This window comes from Notolepis coatsorum (genome assembly GCF_963971535.1).
Source record: "Notolepis coatsorum genome assembly, chromosome: 1".
NCBI lineage: Eukaryota > Metazoa > Chordata > Actinopteri > Aulopiformes > Paralepididae > Notolepis > Notolepis coatsorum.
In genome coordinates, this window is record NC_140165.1 from 6,641,573 (window position 1) to 6,657,040 (window position 15,468).

Sequence of the window (15,468 nt, forward strand, 5' to 3'; positions counted from 1 at the left end):
TTATGTTGGCGACACGATGGACACCAATACTTGAACTTGCGATCAGATAATTGGAATATTATTTTTGGGGTACCTCCTAGTGAAGGTAAGGACTAAATTATATCAATCCTGCTTTGATCCAACCATGATTTCACCTCGATCGCAACGTGTGTGTAACGTTACTCCACAACTTATGCCGTTGGTGACTATCGAAGCATAAACAAATTACCCTCCCCCCTTTCATGCATTCCTGATGAAACATAATACCCATTATATACATTTGATTTGGAAATGGTAGCGTGTCCAGGCGAGAAACGGCAACGATTTTAGTGAAATTCACGTTTTGCTGCATATCGTCGTTTTCTGGGATTAGACAGGATCACTCTAAAACTATACTTATATTCTCCACGGTATAACATGCGAACATATTGATGAGAAAATGAATTATTTTTCAAATATTGAACGATGGATAGTTGATGTCAAATGGGCCATAGTATTGTATCCATAGCTATAATAATTATATATATATATATAGCCCTGCAAACACCGCCACTTATTCCTATCTTTTAGAGCGTTGGCGTGGTAGGAACAAACTATGCTCAAGTCAGTGGCGTCCAAAGAGTTAATTGACTGGTATCAATTATTGTCTCCCGAGCCTTTCAGCCATTGTGTGTGTGTGTGTGTGTGTGTGTGTGCTGGCGCCTGGCGCTTGGCCCGCTTCGCCAAAGGTTGGGTGCTACACATTGGTGGTGGCAGGTGACAAGTTCCTGCAGTACAAGTAGAAAGACGCTATATAAATGCGGATATTCATTAATTAATTAATTTAAAATTGCATATGTCGCAGCATATAATCTGAGCAGCTATGGAGGATCACACACTGGGAGCCGTTGTATGGCGACTCCGGCTAGTTCGGCTACACGGCAGTACTACACGGCAGTACTACACGGCAGTACTACACGGCAGTACTACACGGCAGTACTACACGGCAGTACTACACGGCAGTACTACACAGCATTATACAATGGCATGCAAATGTCTTTATTCTGATTGGCTGAAACAGTCAAGTTAGCCGTTGTTATTTCGTATAACACACTCCACGTGACCCCAGAACCCGCCCACAACCGAATAACTTTTTTTTTGACTCCGCCGTTCATCCTTTTTCTGAATGAAACCAAGATGGCGGACAATAATCTTTACATCTTTATGAATGGATGTATTGATTTCGTCATAACGACTCATTCCAAAAAAGATATTCAACTGGAATGAGTTAGTTGTTTACACATATGTTGGATTATGTAATTGGTTTGTCATGACCCATTGTCAAAACAATAATAAATCGCGGGATTTATATGAAGTGTGTTGTTAGATGGCATTCTTTGTAGCGCCTCCCTCTGCCTGTTCCAGCTAAGAGGCAAAATAACGACAAACTGCACTATAACCGGGAATGTTACCATCAATGTAAATAAACCATAATCACCCTACAAAAACAGTACTGTATTTGTAAATCTGGTATGTCATAGATGTAGCAGTACTGTCTATCTGTATGTCATGTATGTCATATATGTTCTGATTAATTGAAAAGGGGGGACCCTGATGTAAACAAGATGAAAGTCTTTCTCTGGTCTGCATCCCCTTAACAATTGTGTGCATTGAGCTGTACTGTATTGTACCCATTCTGCAATCTGTTAATACAATTTTCAATCAAGCATGACTTCCATTGGATCAACTTTTTCTGTTTTGGGATCTACTTTTTCTGTTTTTGAATACATCTCCATTATGCTTCAATTACTGTTTATTGTATAGCAATAAGGTTAGGTGAATTCGGCCACTTCACTTGAAGTTGTGTGTTATACGAATTAGATCACGCCTAGGGGGGTCTAACGACCCTCTGCTGCGCCTCGGGCCCAGGGGCGTCCATTTGGAATGGCAAGGTATGGCACTCACTTTTTTCTTTTTTTTTTTACAATTTTATTTATGTTGATTTAGAATTCGAATGTCAACATTATGGACGAAGCTTCGAACTATTCGGTACAGCCCTAGCATGTTTTGATATTGTCAATTATCTCACTTTTACTAGGTGACTTTTACTGTGACTAACTGAAATATGCCCCAAAAAAAAGGAAAATGGACATAGGGACGTTTTTTTTATCAAAGGGCAGCAGAGACGAGTGATACAGGGACACGGGTAAGGTCTGGCTTAGTGATTATAACAGTGCAGTTCAGCATTCAGTAACCCATACTTTTTGTGAATGTGTTTTTGATACTACATTCTGTTGAACACACACCTCAAAACCGTACCTAAGGAAAATTGGCTCAATTGAAAGAAAAGTAATAGACAGTTATGATATTACATTCTGCATAATTCGTATGCAAAATATTGTGGTTCCCTGCTTTAGTCTGTTGACACATTTCTATACTAAAAATGCTTGTGTAGTCCTGTGTCATATAAGTGAATTGTATAGAAACAACTCACCAAAAGTGACTATTGCACAACTGATTTGACAAAAAAAACGAGACTTGAGCAACTGGAAAGTTGGTTAAGATACAGATCCTCATTTGTTACTCAGTACTTAATCATTCTTTTCACAGCCCCTAAAGTAACGTGTTAACGTGTTATATCCTCAGGTCCTGGAATACCTCACCATACACTCCGCGACAATAGGCGAGGAACAGGTACGGTCAAACAACGGCTGATGGAATCAGAAGTTATGTTAGGGGTGGAGGCAGGCAAGGGCGTTGGCTGGAGGAGAGTTTCTTAATATCCTTTTGTAGGAGAAAACGCAAGAAAAATTACTATCAAAATATAATTAAATTATTTAATTCATTACTGATGAATCGGAGAAAGAAATGTAACGTCTTTCTTTGGAAATCTGCCAGTTTATATACCAACGGGTACATATTTTTAGCAGAATGACAGTTGTTACCTTTATAAGGACATTCATTTAGATTTTCACCAAACTCTACCAACTTCCTGTTCTGGTTTGTGTGAAGGTGTTGGGGATGATGGTGTGTTGAGCAGCACGTATATAGAAATACATGTGTGAGTGTGCACGTGCAACTATTTACTATTGTTTTCTTCAAAGTACTACAAACCAAGAGAGAATGTACAATTACATTAGTAATAATAAACAACATACCTCGGTATGTAACTTTTTAATTTAACGTGAGCACAAACTAAACGACACTTTAATCCTCTTCACTTTCTATTTACAAGCACTCTTGTTTTCTTTTTTTCATTCACAGAGCTGAGAGATCTCGAGGACAACGCCGACTTTAAGAGCCTAGTAGCTGACATCCAAATGCCCACCGTGCGCCGGGGCACCATCAAACTGGCAGGATTCGGTGAGAGGCGCCCGGCGATACGTATACATTTATAAATGTATTAAAGAACGGATTTATTTATCCTTTTTTTTGCCATGCTATCATTTTCTTTCATCCCCCAATTTAGTCCTTATGCCAATTCCCTTCCTGGTCATTGCGCACATTGCCCCACTGTCTGGGGAGGGTGTAGAACTACCACATGCCTCCTCCAATACATGTGGAGTCACCAGACGCTTCTTTTTCACCTGACAGCGAGGACTCTCACTGGGGGAACGTAACGCGTGCGGAGGATCACGCTATTTCCCCCCAGATCCCCTCCCCCTGCTGAACAGACCGACCAGTAGGAGTCGCTGTTTGCAACGACCAGGACACACATACCCCACCGGCTTCCCACCCGCAAACACTGCCAATTGTGTTAGTAGGGACGACCTGACTAAGCCAGAGGTATCACCGACGGCTGGATTTGATCCGAGTCTCTGCGGTGGTAGACGAGTGCTTAGTCCACTGACTGCGCTACCCGCCACTCCAAAGAACGATTGATTGATTTGCTGTCCATAATGTCTTATCTGCACTTCTTGATCACCAGATCTTTGGTACCAGATGACCCTCCCTCCTGGCTTCAGTGAAAAGAAGAAGTACCCGTTATTACTCGACGTGTAAGAGTAAATGTGTTCATGATGCACCCACGGCACACGTCGCAATTTATTTATACAAGTTTGCCTCATTTGACATGTCGATGATCTCGCCCCCCTCCCCCGGCCCTCTCAGTTACGCCGGCCCTTGCAGTCAGAAAGCCCACTTCGCGTACCAGGTAGGTTGGTCAACCTACCTGGCCAGCACGGAGAAGGTCATCGTCGCCAGCTTTGATGGGAGAGGAAGCGGTTACCAAGGCGATAAGATAATGCACGCCATCTACCGACGTCTGGGAACCTATGAGGTGGAAGATCAGATAACCGCGGCCAAGTAAGGACGGGGGAGGGAGGGAGTGACGAGAGAGGGAGGGGGAGAGGGAGGGAGAGAATATTCAACACATCTCTCCCTGCTAATTCAAGTGAACGCACATATACTCGAGTGAAGCACAGTCCAGAAGTGACTGGCTGTGACTGGATTTCACTGGTGGCCGTTTCTGCAAAAGTACACCTGGGGTTTACAACGGGCTCTGACAGTCAGGTTTTCATCTGAGCTTTTAAAGTGAGATGGGCTGATGTCACAAGATTATGTTAATGAAACTGACTCACAAAAAAGAACTAGGACTACTTAAAGGGATACTTACACATTTAGAATTTTAGTTGGTTGTTGCTTTTCACTGGACACTTTCTGCAACTGTTCTCCAGTTTCCTTGAAGCGGATTGTTTGCCTTCCACCTTGACCCCAGGGCCCCTTGGTTACAATGAGGAATGTACACACAATATCACCAAGTGTCTGGTGAAGAACAATAGTCGGCTAACATGTCGGTTCAGATATTTATTGTCCCACGAGGGAAATTCAGCTTTCAGCAGGGCACAATAAAACAACACAGACTCATAATACAACAACATAAGATAATCAGTGGCTTTCTTCTTGAGCTCTGATATGATTCTGATTTGTTATCAGTGGGAGGTGGAATCTCAGAGCCGATGAGAAACATTTTAGACCCTTCTCTTCACAAACGTATTGCAATCTAAATAACAATGTCCTTTTCTCTCCTTTATAGGGAATTTATCAAAATGGGCTTTATTGACAAATACAGAATTGCCATTTGGGGTTGGGTAAGTTTCCCTCGGACAAAAAGATTGATACCAATTTCCGCTTTGTGTGTTCAGTAGAAGGCTATCCGGCTGCAAGCTAGCCTAGCTTAGCACAAATGAATGGAAGCCGATACGGACCACTAGCCTATAGCTTAAAACTGCAGGACAGGTGTTCTGTGGCCAAGAGATAGCGTATCCATCCATAATATCCACTTCCATTAATTTGTGCTGTGCTAGGCTAGCTTGTAGATGGATGGCTTTCTACTGAACGCACAGAGGAAATCGGTATTTATCATGTCTGACTCTGGAGAAGATGGTAACAGACGGCACATTTCCCATGATGTTGGCGTGTTCCTTTTTTTAAAAGACAAAATAAATATCACAGTAGCCAAAAGGGAGTAATAACACACTGTGTCTACAGTCCTACGGAGGCTATGTGGCCTCCATGGTGTTGGGAGCTGGAAGCGAAGTGTTCAAGTGTGGAATGGCGGTCGCACCCGTCGCTAGCTGGGATTATTATGGTATGCATCCTTTACCCAAAAACCCTTGGCAATGACTCGATTATTAGAATTTCTTTTACGTCGGTTGAATTTATGAGATTATTGTGGGTGAACAGAAATGCATCATCTCATGCCTTTTTTATGTTGTTGCCCAATGTTTCAGATTCCATCTACACGGAGCGTTATATGGAATTACCCTCTGAAAACCCAATGTACTTCGTAAGTTTACCACAGTGCCACTGAATCGGTTTGATTCTGTCGGTGATTAAAGGTGCTATAGATAACATTTGTATGTAGTGTAATCATAAAAAAAAAAAAAAAAAAAAAAAGCTTTTAGAAAGGTGGAGAATAAAAGTATTGCTCCCCCCCCAAAAAAGTATTTATTACGTTTGGGGGGCTCCAAAATTAATGTTTACATGTTGCATGCATGTATCTCCTCCCTACTTCCCATTTCCCCATGTGGAATGCACCCGATTGGATAAATGACATGCTGGGGCTCTAGTGCAGCATCTAGTGGCTGAATGTTATCTATAGCACCTTTACTATGCTATTTTGAAAAAAAAAGTATTCTCTACTTCTGTATGACAACTATTAAAGAAACTTGAAACTTGAATTACACCATTTTATCCGTTTGAACAATTTGATCACTGTTATAATAATTGTTCATTTATTTTAATATTTTTCATGATTGTGTATAGCACTTTGTTTGCAAATAATTTAGTTTTGTTTAAAGGGGCACTTCACCCAAAAACAATGCTGATTATTTTGCATATAATCTCACAGTTTAGCACACATTTAGACATCATTGAGTAAAATGAGTTTGAATACCACCAGTGAATCCATGTGTTGATTACAGCTCCATGAAAAAAATTGCAATACCTTGTCATGGCGACTGCGGTCTTATCATTTAAGTGAGCTGTAATTAACACACCAAGGATTCAATGTCCCCGATGAAATCACTGGTGGCCACATTCAACCTCAAATGACCTCAAATTAAACTAACGTGTGCAAAACTGTTTCAGGTTTTTGGATGTGTGAGATTATCTGCAAAATAAATCTATTTTTTTAAGTGCTACATGAATAAACCTCACTTGAGAATACTTTTCATATTTTGCAGAACAGCACCGTTGGCGAAAGGGCTCAGAATTTCCACTTCGTCGAATACCTGTTAGTTCACGGAACAGCTGACGGTAAGATAATACCTGTTGGTTCACGGAACAGCTGACGGTAAGAACCACAGTGTTCCCAGTTTGCCTCTTAGAAAAGCTCTGTCTCGTACCGAACAACTGAGAAATCCCATTTTGTTAATCCTCTACTCCAGCGGTTCTCAAACTACGGGTCGCGACCCATCGTGGGTAGGTGACAGTGGGGTTGCGCATTGGCAAGTTAAATTATTATTATTTAATTTTGTATGTTCTGGCAACACATTTTGTCTAAATATGCCTCGTCTTATAAATGTGTATTGATAACATAGTGCTCTAATAAAATGTTCTAATGAATCAAGTTCAACGTGTGCTTTTATTTTGATTTTCTTTAATTCCACGTTGAAATTACGCGATACATTAACTCATTGACCGCCATGCTGTTTTCTTATCTCTACTCAATGGCGCCAGCGTTAGACCATTTTAGCGATGTTTGCGGACCCATTGTGTGTTCTGTATTATAGCTATGGAGACGATAGTATGGCTCATTTGACAGGCAAATGTTCATAGTCCAACACGGACTAACAGTTAATTTCTACATACTGTAGTTTGTGCGCTATTCCATGCTAAACATCGCCCCCTTCCAAAAGAATCCAGTCTTAGATCGTGAGATATGACACGTTATATGCATAATGCCCAATCGTTGGGCTTGCTCGCCTGAAACTCCAAATACTTCCAAATTAAAGGTATATACCATATACATATGTCTTCACAAAATGTTGTTTTAACTCGAAACTGCAATCGTTACCAAACGCATTTGTTAGGTCCTGTAAAATACGACACTGATCGGTACAGAAGCATATTTTAGGTTAAAAAAATACCAGCAGGTTACCTAAGATAGACCTTACCTCAGTAGGAAGGTACTCTAAAATGAATAAATCCCAGTCGATCGCAATTACTCGTGTATATTGGGCATGGCTACCATACGGGAAAGAATAGGTCTGAGGCGCCAGATCTTCCACCGATTGCTATGACTAGGAAGCAGCCGGAGGTATATCCCCAGTTCAAAAGGTAGGTGATACTGCCACCTGGCGGGATTCGATCGTCATTGCAATTCCAACGTAGGCAGCTGTGCCAGGGAGACCCAGGGAGCTCCGAGCGAGTGTTTAGAACGGGGATCAAAGGAAAAAGATCAAAGGAAAAAAAATGAGATCTCGTTTTTGGCGCTCAAGCATTGGCGAGGAAACACGAGATGATTCATTTTTGGCGCAGAAAGAATTGAGTGTTAGGTCACCAAAAAAAATCATAAATAAAATGGTTGTGGTATAAAAAAGTTTGAGAACCCCTGCTCTACTCAGAGAGACAGCCATTTAATTTCGGGCCTTCTTTTACAAAGCAATGTACACGACATTTATTTATATATATATATATATATATATATATATATATATATATATATAAATAATACGACCAAAAAGGTGTAGGCTGGGGCTTATATTGCCTATACCTTTTTACATAAAAAAAATAAAAATCATTCAGCAAGCATCATTCTGCAAAGGTTACAAAAGTTTCATACTTTTAGTTTACAGTTTATACAGTAATATACAAAACGTATACATATTTTTATCACAATTTTATAGTTATGTTATAATAAAATATAATTAGTATTATAATAAGGTTTTATATTTATGTATCACCTTATATTTGAATTTCTTAAATGCATGTATCAAACTACACATTTTTTATTCGTATTTATTCCATATTTTTACCCCTTTAACAGATATAAATCTACTTTTTATATTTGGACAGACAGACAGCCGGCACACGGCCTGTGTGTCATTTTCCCCTGCGATAGGCTTTGTATCATAAACTTACTTAACCCTTTCAGGGGTTGTATGACGATTCTTTGAGAACTGAATAGTCTAGCGATGACGTCACAAAGGCCACCGAAGCCATCGGCGGTCGCTAACGTCAATAGCCGACGGGAAATGGACCGCGCTGTGCCGTAGGGACGCAATTCCACTGAAACGGTCTGGAGTTTTAAGAACCTTAAGATGGAATCCTTAGCGGTACACCTAACGTCCACCAGACAGGGGACGGGGCGCCTGAATCTGAGCGGACATGTTAAAATACATTGGCGGGGGGGGGGGGGGGGGGGGTGTACAGTAGATGGTTCAGCTACAATGCTATAGTGTACACTGCTTTACAGTAGATGGTGCAGCCACACTGCTGTAGATGGTGAAGCTGAGGAAAAATGGGTGATTTTGTAGTTAGTTACTGCAATTCCTTATTCCCCTTTTCTGTCAAACGGAGCAAGATTGAACTCTGAAACTCTTGCCACAAGATAAAAAAACTGATATTGAGAAGTAAAATTTCAGAACAACATTTTCGAAAAGATGTGTGTAATTACGGTGTCAGCTTCTGCAGTATAGTGATGTGTCCATGTTCTGTGTGTTCATTGCTCCTCGTTGTGTGTTTTCCAGACAACGTGCATTTTCAGCAGGCGGCACAGATCTCCCAAGCCCTGGTGGAAGAACAGGTGGACTTTGAGGCCATGGTGGGTGTTCTGCTTGGAAATGTAGATTCAAGATTCAAGAAGTTTATTTGTCGCATACAGTGAAATGCGGGTGGCCATGCCCGCTTTGATTGTGAAATAATACAATAGTAAATAAAACAAGTAGAAGATAATAAAATAGACATGATAAAATAGACATGTTAAGTCCTGAGATAAATGCAATACACTGTTGGATACGAATTAAGGCACTGGGTCCTATGTACACTATATACAGTTTTTACTCTATATCCTTATGCTATACTTGATATTTCTAAACTATACTATACAAGAACCACAACAGTTCTTTCCTTAAAGTTACCTTTTTTTCCCTCGTTCCTAAAGTGTCCTTTCCATTGTGTTTAAAGTGACCGTTTGTGTGTGAGTGAATGCAGAATGTGTGTACTTGTGTGTGGAGAGTTCAGTAGCATCGAGGCTGGGCTTGAGGGCTTTAGATAACCCTCATTCAGCCTTGTGGGCCATTCAGAGCAGCTCCGCTGGTACGGTTGGGGGGTTAACGTATATGATTACTGGCAAAGCGTCTTGCTTCGCCTATTGGACTATACTTGTGTGCCTATTGCACTCAATGAAAGATTATCTCATGCACCTTACATCTATCTAGCCACGCCTACTTCCGGCTAGTATATAACCCAGTGGCGTGGCTATGCTCCCTCTTCCGAGTCAGTAATCGTATAACTAGGGTTATATGATAATCTTCGTTAAATTTCATACTGGCTCCGCGTCTTGCTTCGCCTATTGGACTAATGGGCGGAGCAAGGCGCGTAGCCCCGATAAATGTACCCCCTGAGGTCCCCTTTACGACCGTCAAAAGCAGGTAGGGTTCTGGCCCCCACACTCATCCTAACGAGGAGCGGAGGGATAGAACTCCAACCATGCGTAATAGGGCGCAGTTACCCAAAAACGCACAAGGTGAGTAGACCGTGCGACAACCCGCTGTCTACCTCACCATGCATCCTGCCAGTTACCTAGCAACGGGATGCAGAAGAGGTTCCAGCCCTACGGACCGCATGAGAGACGGGGCTCTCAGCCAGGTCCACGAGATGGAACCCGACCAAAGGGCCTGGTGAGGACCACGAAGCTGCAGCATACGTCTCCTCCACAGGCGTTGTTTGTGACATAGCCTCCCCTCCGTCAGGGCCACCGTGCTTACATTCTAACGAAACCGTTGACTGGTAGCCCTGAGGTTCCCCGTGCGTCTTAAGACATATCGTCAGCGCACGGAATAGGAAACGATAGGCAGAGGCTGTCTTCCACCTCACTTGTGTGCGGGGGGAGTCGATACCTAATTATTCCAAATTCAACCTCTCGGTGACCAGGCCATCAGATGCTGTTTAGAGCAGGCTGTCTAAACACCGCGCTGTGTGCCGAGAGAGGGCTCCTCGACCATGGGCATAGACCCTGGCGGAACCACTAGGCGTTGGATTGGAACGGGGAACCAAAAAGGCCCTACATAAAATGTTTATAGCGCATTTAAAATGAAGTAAAAACATGCACTCTAACTCATGAAGTATTAACATTCATTATTATACATGTAAAAAAATTACATTTCCCTCCTTCTGTCTTTTCTCCAGTGGTACACAGACAAAGATCACGGTCTGGGAGGCGCAGCCCATCAGCACGTCTACACCCACATGAGTCACTTCCTCCAGAGGTGTTTCGCCTGAAGTCTGCTGGATGACAAACTTCTCTGCATTGTCAATTTCATGTGAATAGGAAACACTGTGCGTTTTTGAATGTGTAAAAGCTATAGTTTGAATGGGAATGTTGGAAATGGCAAGAAGTCTGTTCTGCTTTTCTGTTGTAAATGAAGTCTATAGAGTCTTGACGATAAAGAAAAAGGTCCACACACTCCAAGAGGTCTCTTGTGTATTTCTTTATCATACAGTATGTACAGTAGTTACAAGGGAAAATCTATTGGGAAGTGAAACTATACAATTCAGGAACTTACTTAAAATATGATTTACATACCAAAGACGGCTTTGGCAACAAGTTTGTGGCTGAATGACTGACTGACATCAAGAGTCTTTGATTGCACTAAGAATATGTACAGAGATAGATTCTAACATGATGATTTATGTAATTCTATATCATATTTTATGAACCAGGTGTATACCTTTTGCAAATGCATAATCTATTATTTTAATAAAGTGTAAAGTTACAATAACTTTTACTGTCGAGGAATATCGAGTATATTTACATTTACATTTTGTCATTTAGCTGACTCTTTTATCCAAAGCAACTTACAAATTTTGTACAACAAGACGGCAGGAAGGGTACAACTATCAGCTGAGTAGATCGCATACTGTACCCCCTAATAGGCAAAAATCACTATGAAACTTTCCCAGTTTGTTATGTACATAACCAAGAAAAAGTGTATTGCAAGTTTTCTGAAATTGTTTGTTTATATGCAAAATGGGCATTACATAATTAAATATGCGCTAATTTGCACATGTCGGCAGGATAGACATCCAAAATTGGATGATGCCAGATTAAAATAATTCATTATGTTGACACATAACACAAGGGGATTGTGGCTATGTCTTATCATCTCATGAATCTCAAATGCTGTCTAGTCATAACAAATCTTTTTCGCCTGTTTTCTTTGGTATAAATCAGGCTATGAATGATATATCAACAAACCCCTTTGTAAAAACATGCAGGGTATAGATGGGAAGACATTTGGGAAGTATGAAGAAGAACAAGAACACGCACGCATGCACTGAGTCGCTGAATGAAATGTTCTCTGCACCTCCCATCCCGTCGTCCTCGGGGCAGCCGGGAGCATACGGTGTGGGGCCACGCCCGGGGACCAATCCAAGTGCTCCTGTCCGTCTTTGTCAGGGACGCGACAGTGCTAGCGATCTGTTGTGCATATTTTTCCATTGGGTTTATCTTATCGGGAGGGGGAAACCCTTGCGAGCACGGGGAGAACATGCAAACTCCACTCAGAAAGGACCGGGAGATACCTCACCTCTGTACCTGGCAACACAGAAACCTGGTCCCCAAGCGGGAATTGGAACCCTGGACCTTCTAGCTGTGAGGCGACAGTGTTAATTACTACACCACTGTACACACACTATGGTGTGTGTAGGTGCTAGGGAAATGGGACATTTCATCTCTTGCATGTAAGAACTTTTTTGGGAAACGCCCTCAAAGTTCTGTATTGTAATTGTGATCTATGGACACAATCTGACTAAATGAAGTAAAATAAACAACTAATTGTGTGTTTTCGCTATTTTATTGCCACTAGTTTGAAATCGGATGATATAACAATCTCAATATCATCGAAAAAAGGCAATTTCGGGGGTACTGTCTCGCCTTAAAGGAACACGCCAACATTATGGGAAATGAGAAACGATGAGATGGATACCTATTTCCTCTCTGTGCGTTCAGTAGCGAAGTGGTATGTGTATTCCCCATAATGTTCCTTTTTAATGCTGAGAGAATATTAGTGTGGAATAAATGTTTTGCCTAGTTAGCTAGGATGCTAGGCACAGGATAAGTACAATCAACAATAATGCTATTCTGACGATATTAAATGTGGTATAGAATTTTGGCAAACTTTGAGTCAACTATTTGACTTAACTATGGCCACTGTGAGGAGAAGATGACTTTTGACCTAAATATTTTCCTTTACTAGCAAAGTTGTTTAACATTCCAGTTAGGTACATTGTGAACATCACCGCCTAGCCAAGGTTGATTCTCCTAACTGGGCCATTTTCATCTGATTGAACAATCTTATCACACTTTTTACTGTAACCTTGCTATTTACATTTTTTATTTTTATGTCCGTTCTATTTTACCATACCTTGCTATGCTCGCTCATGCCTGTATTCTTTACTGTTGTGAAGCACTTTGAACTGCAACCTCTGTATGAAAAGTGCTATACAAATAAAGTTATTATTATTATTATTATTATTATTATTATTATTATTATTATTATTATTATTATTATTATTATTGTTATTATTGTTATTATTGTTATTATTACTGGTCATCAAAGGCTATGGAGAGGTAAAATTCCACTATTTCACAAAAAAATTATCTTCTTCTTATAATTCTATCATAGAATATTGCCACTCATCTTGACCAATTGTCAACGTGACGTCATTAGAATGTTCAGTTCTCACAATTCAAATCGCATAATATGATATGATGATACACCTCCGGCATAAAAAAAAAAAAAAAACGAGAGAAAAAAAAAACCCACATAGGTTTTAAGAGGTTTACAGCAATGCATGCATTTTCTTTTATAGAACACCACTGTTTAATTTCACAACGTCCATTAGGAAACGGATAACCAATAAACCGATAAAAAAAAAGAAAAAAAACACTGACTCTGCAGCTTCCTGATATGACCAGACAAAAGCATCTCATCCCATCCGTGAGGACACAGACAGTAGCACACTCCGGAATCCCCCCCCCCCCCCCCCCGTTATTTGACAGGATGAGAAGTTTGTTTGATCGTGACACCTAAGTGACAGCCGGCGTCACGCATGAACAGTGTCTCCCCGCGCCGGGGGCCCGCCGATTCGTCCGGCGGCGGTGATGCAAACGTGGGTGGGGGGGGCCTGGGCTTAATGGGTTGAGAGTACTAAGTGGTCTCTGCCGCACGGGGGCCACCTGGGCGGACGCGTCCTCCTTACTTACGACCGTATATATAAGACCGCGGGGACGGAGAGGACGACCAGACACAGTGCCACCGGCAACCGAGCAGAGGAACCTACTATACCACTTGCCCACCACACGCAGGGTCAAGCTTTCTCGTCTACACGGAGACCAGCGGGACAGAGTGAGTATAGCGCTCTCTCTCCGTGAGGGCCGGGGGCTGCGTGAACTCTTGACTCGGAACGCTGCTTTATTATACATTTATTTTTTTATACCAACTGAAATGGATACTTGTTTTGTGTGTGTGTGTGTGTGTGTGTGTGTGTGTGTGTGTGTGTGTGTGTGTGTGTGTGTGTGTGTGTGTGTGTGTGTGTGTGTGTGTGGGGGGTTCGGACATGAGTTTCTTGATCCCACATGCAGTTTTTACACTTTTATATATTCATAGTAGAGTAGTATATTTATACATTATAGTTGTATTTTTGCCCAAAGTAAGACATTTTTCTTTATATAGTTATGTTCTATTAAAAAAAACCGACATGTTTCGACCCGACACCGGGCCTTCGTCAGGGCGAGATCTCTTAATTGTGTGTTTCTTTGTGTGACCCTATACTACACACACAGGTCATCACAATGAAGCTAGGCGTCCACTCCCTCCTGGCCGGCGCTCTCCTCCTCCTCCTGGTCGCGGTCCAGAGCAGCCGGCAGGTTCCTCTCCACGACTCTGACGACAGCTCAAGGTATACGCACTCCAACCTCCGTCAATCAATCAATCAATCAATCAATCAATCAATCGACAACGTACTTCATTCGTCTCGGGGGGGGGGGGGGGGGATGATGTTGTCGAGCGTTTCCATCGCCTCCTCCTCCTCCTCCTCCTCCTCCTCCTCCTCCTCCTCCTCCGGGTGTCTCTCTCGCAAGATGACTAACTCGAAGCGGACGCCTTGCAGCCGCCGCCGCCGTCGACGTCTCTATTCGCCGCACCGTCCGGCGGCGTGATGCAACGCCACGGCGCATTTAACCGACACGGCTGTGGTTTTTAATGATAATCGCCGGCTATTTGGTTACAATCGCCCCCGTTTGTTTTTCCTGCCAAAAATGTCTGCGATTGGAATACTATGAATAATTTATACGCGTAATAATCTCCATTCCGAGGGACTCGTCGTTAACGAGGATCTGTGTTCACGTTGCACCTTTTCACAGCAGGGTAAACACATCTGCAGCTAATAACACTGATCATGGCTCTGCTTGAGTTAGATGTGACAGCCATCCGGCATTAGCGATACTCTCTATATACTATTGTCAACGCTGGGTATACGCCCTTACTCAAGCGGAGCCATTGCAAAGATGACGACCTGTGTTTGCCCTGCTATGAAACGTCTGGGGAAACTCAAGTGGAGTTCATAAATATCCCTCATTTAACGTGTTGGATTACTAATTCGTCCCGGAGGTGGAAGGTGGCTTTGAAATGTGGAGGCTGATCAAAGGTCACTGGCTCGGCCCCCGGTAGCAACAAGAGTGTATATTGTTGGTACTAGTAACAAGACCATGTTGGTATATGGCGCGTTTCTAAATTAAAACGGGCCGGGATTTAATGGCGGGACTTGAGACGCAGGACTTGG

General features: G+C 42.1%; 1 protein-coding gene across 1 annotated transcript in view; it reads left to right on the top strand.

Annotated features, from left to right (window-relative positions):
- The window catches only part of LOC311242527 (dipeptidyl peptidase 4-like), an 88,221-nt gene extending 77,289 nt beyond the window's left edge, over positions 1 to 10,932 (top strand). Inside the window, exons 18-27 of the mRNA XM_084331486.1 lie at positions 2,605 to 2,652; positions 3,223 to 3,321; positions 3,887 to 3,956; positions 4,069 to 4,263; positions 4,994 to 5,048; positions 5,449 to 5,548; positions 5,691 to 5,746; positions 6,645 to 6,717; positions 9,153 to 9,226; positions 10,813 to 10,932. Coding sequence (XP_084187612.1) covers positions 2,605 to 2,652; positions 3,223 to 3,321; positions 3,887 to 3,956; positions 4,069 to 4,263; positions 4,994 to 5,048; positions 5,449 to 5,548; positions 5,691 to 5,746; positions 6,645 to 6,717; positions 9,153 to 9,226; positions 10,813 to 10,905 — 863 coding nt within the window. The 3' untranslated portion in view covers positions 10,906 to 10,932. The remainder of the gene's footprint in view (positions 1 to 2,604; positions 2,653 to 3,222; positions 3,322 to 3,886; positions 3,957 to 4,068; positions 4,264 to 4,993; positions 5,049 to 5,448; positions 5,549 to 5,690; positions 5,747 to 6,644; positions 6,718 to 9,152; positions 9,227 to 10,812) is intronic.
- The last annotated feature ends 4,536 nt before the right edge of the window (positions 10,933 to 15,468 follow it).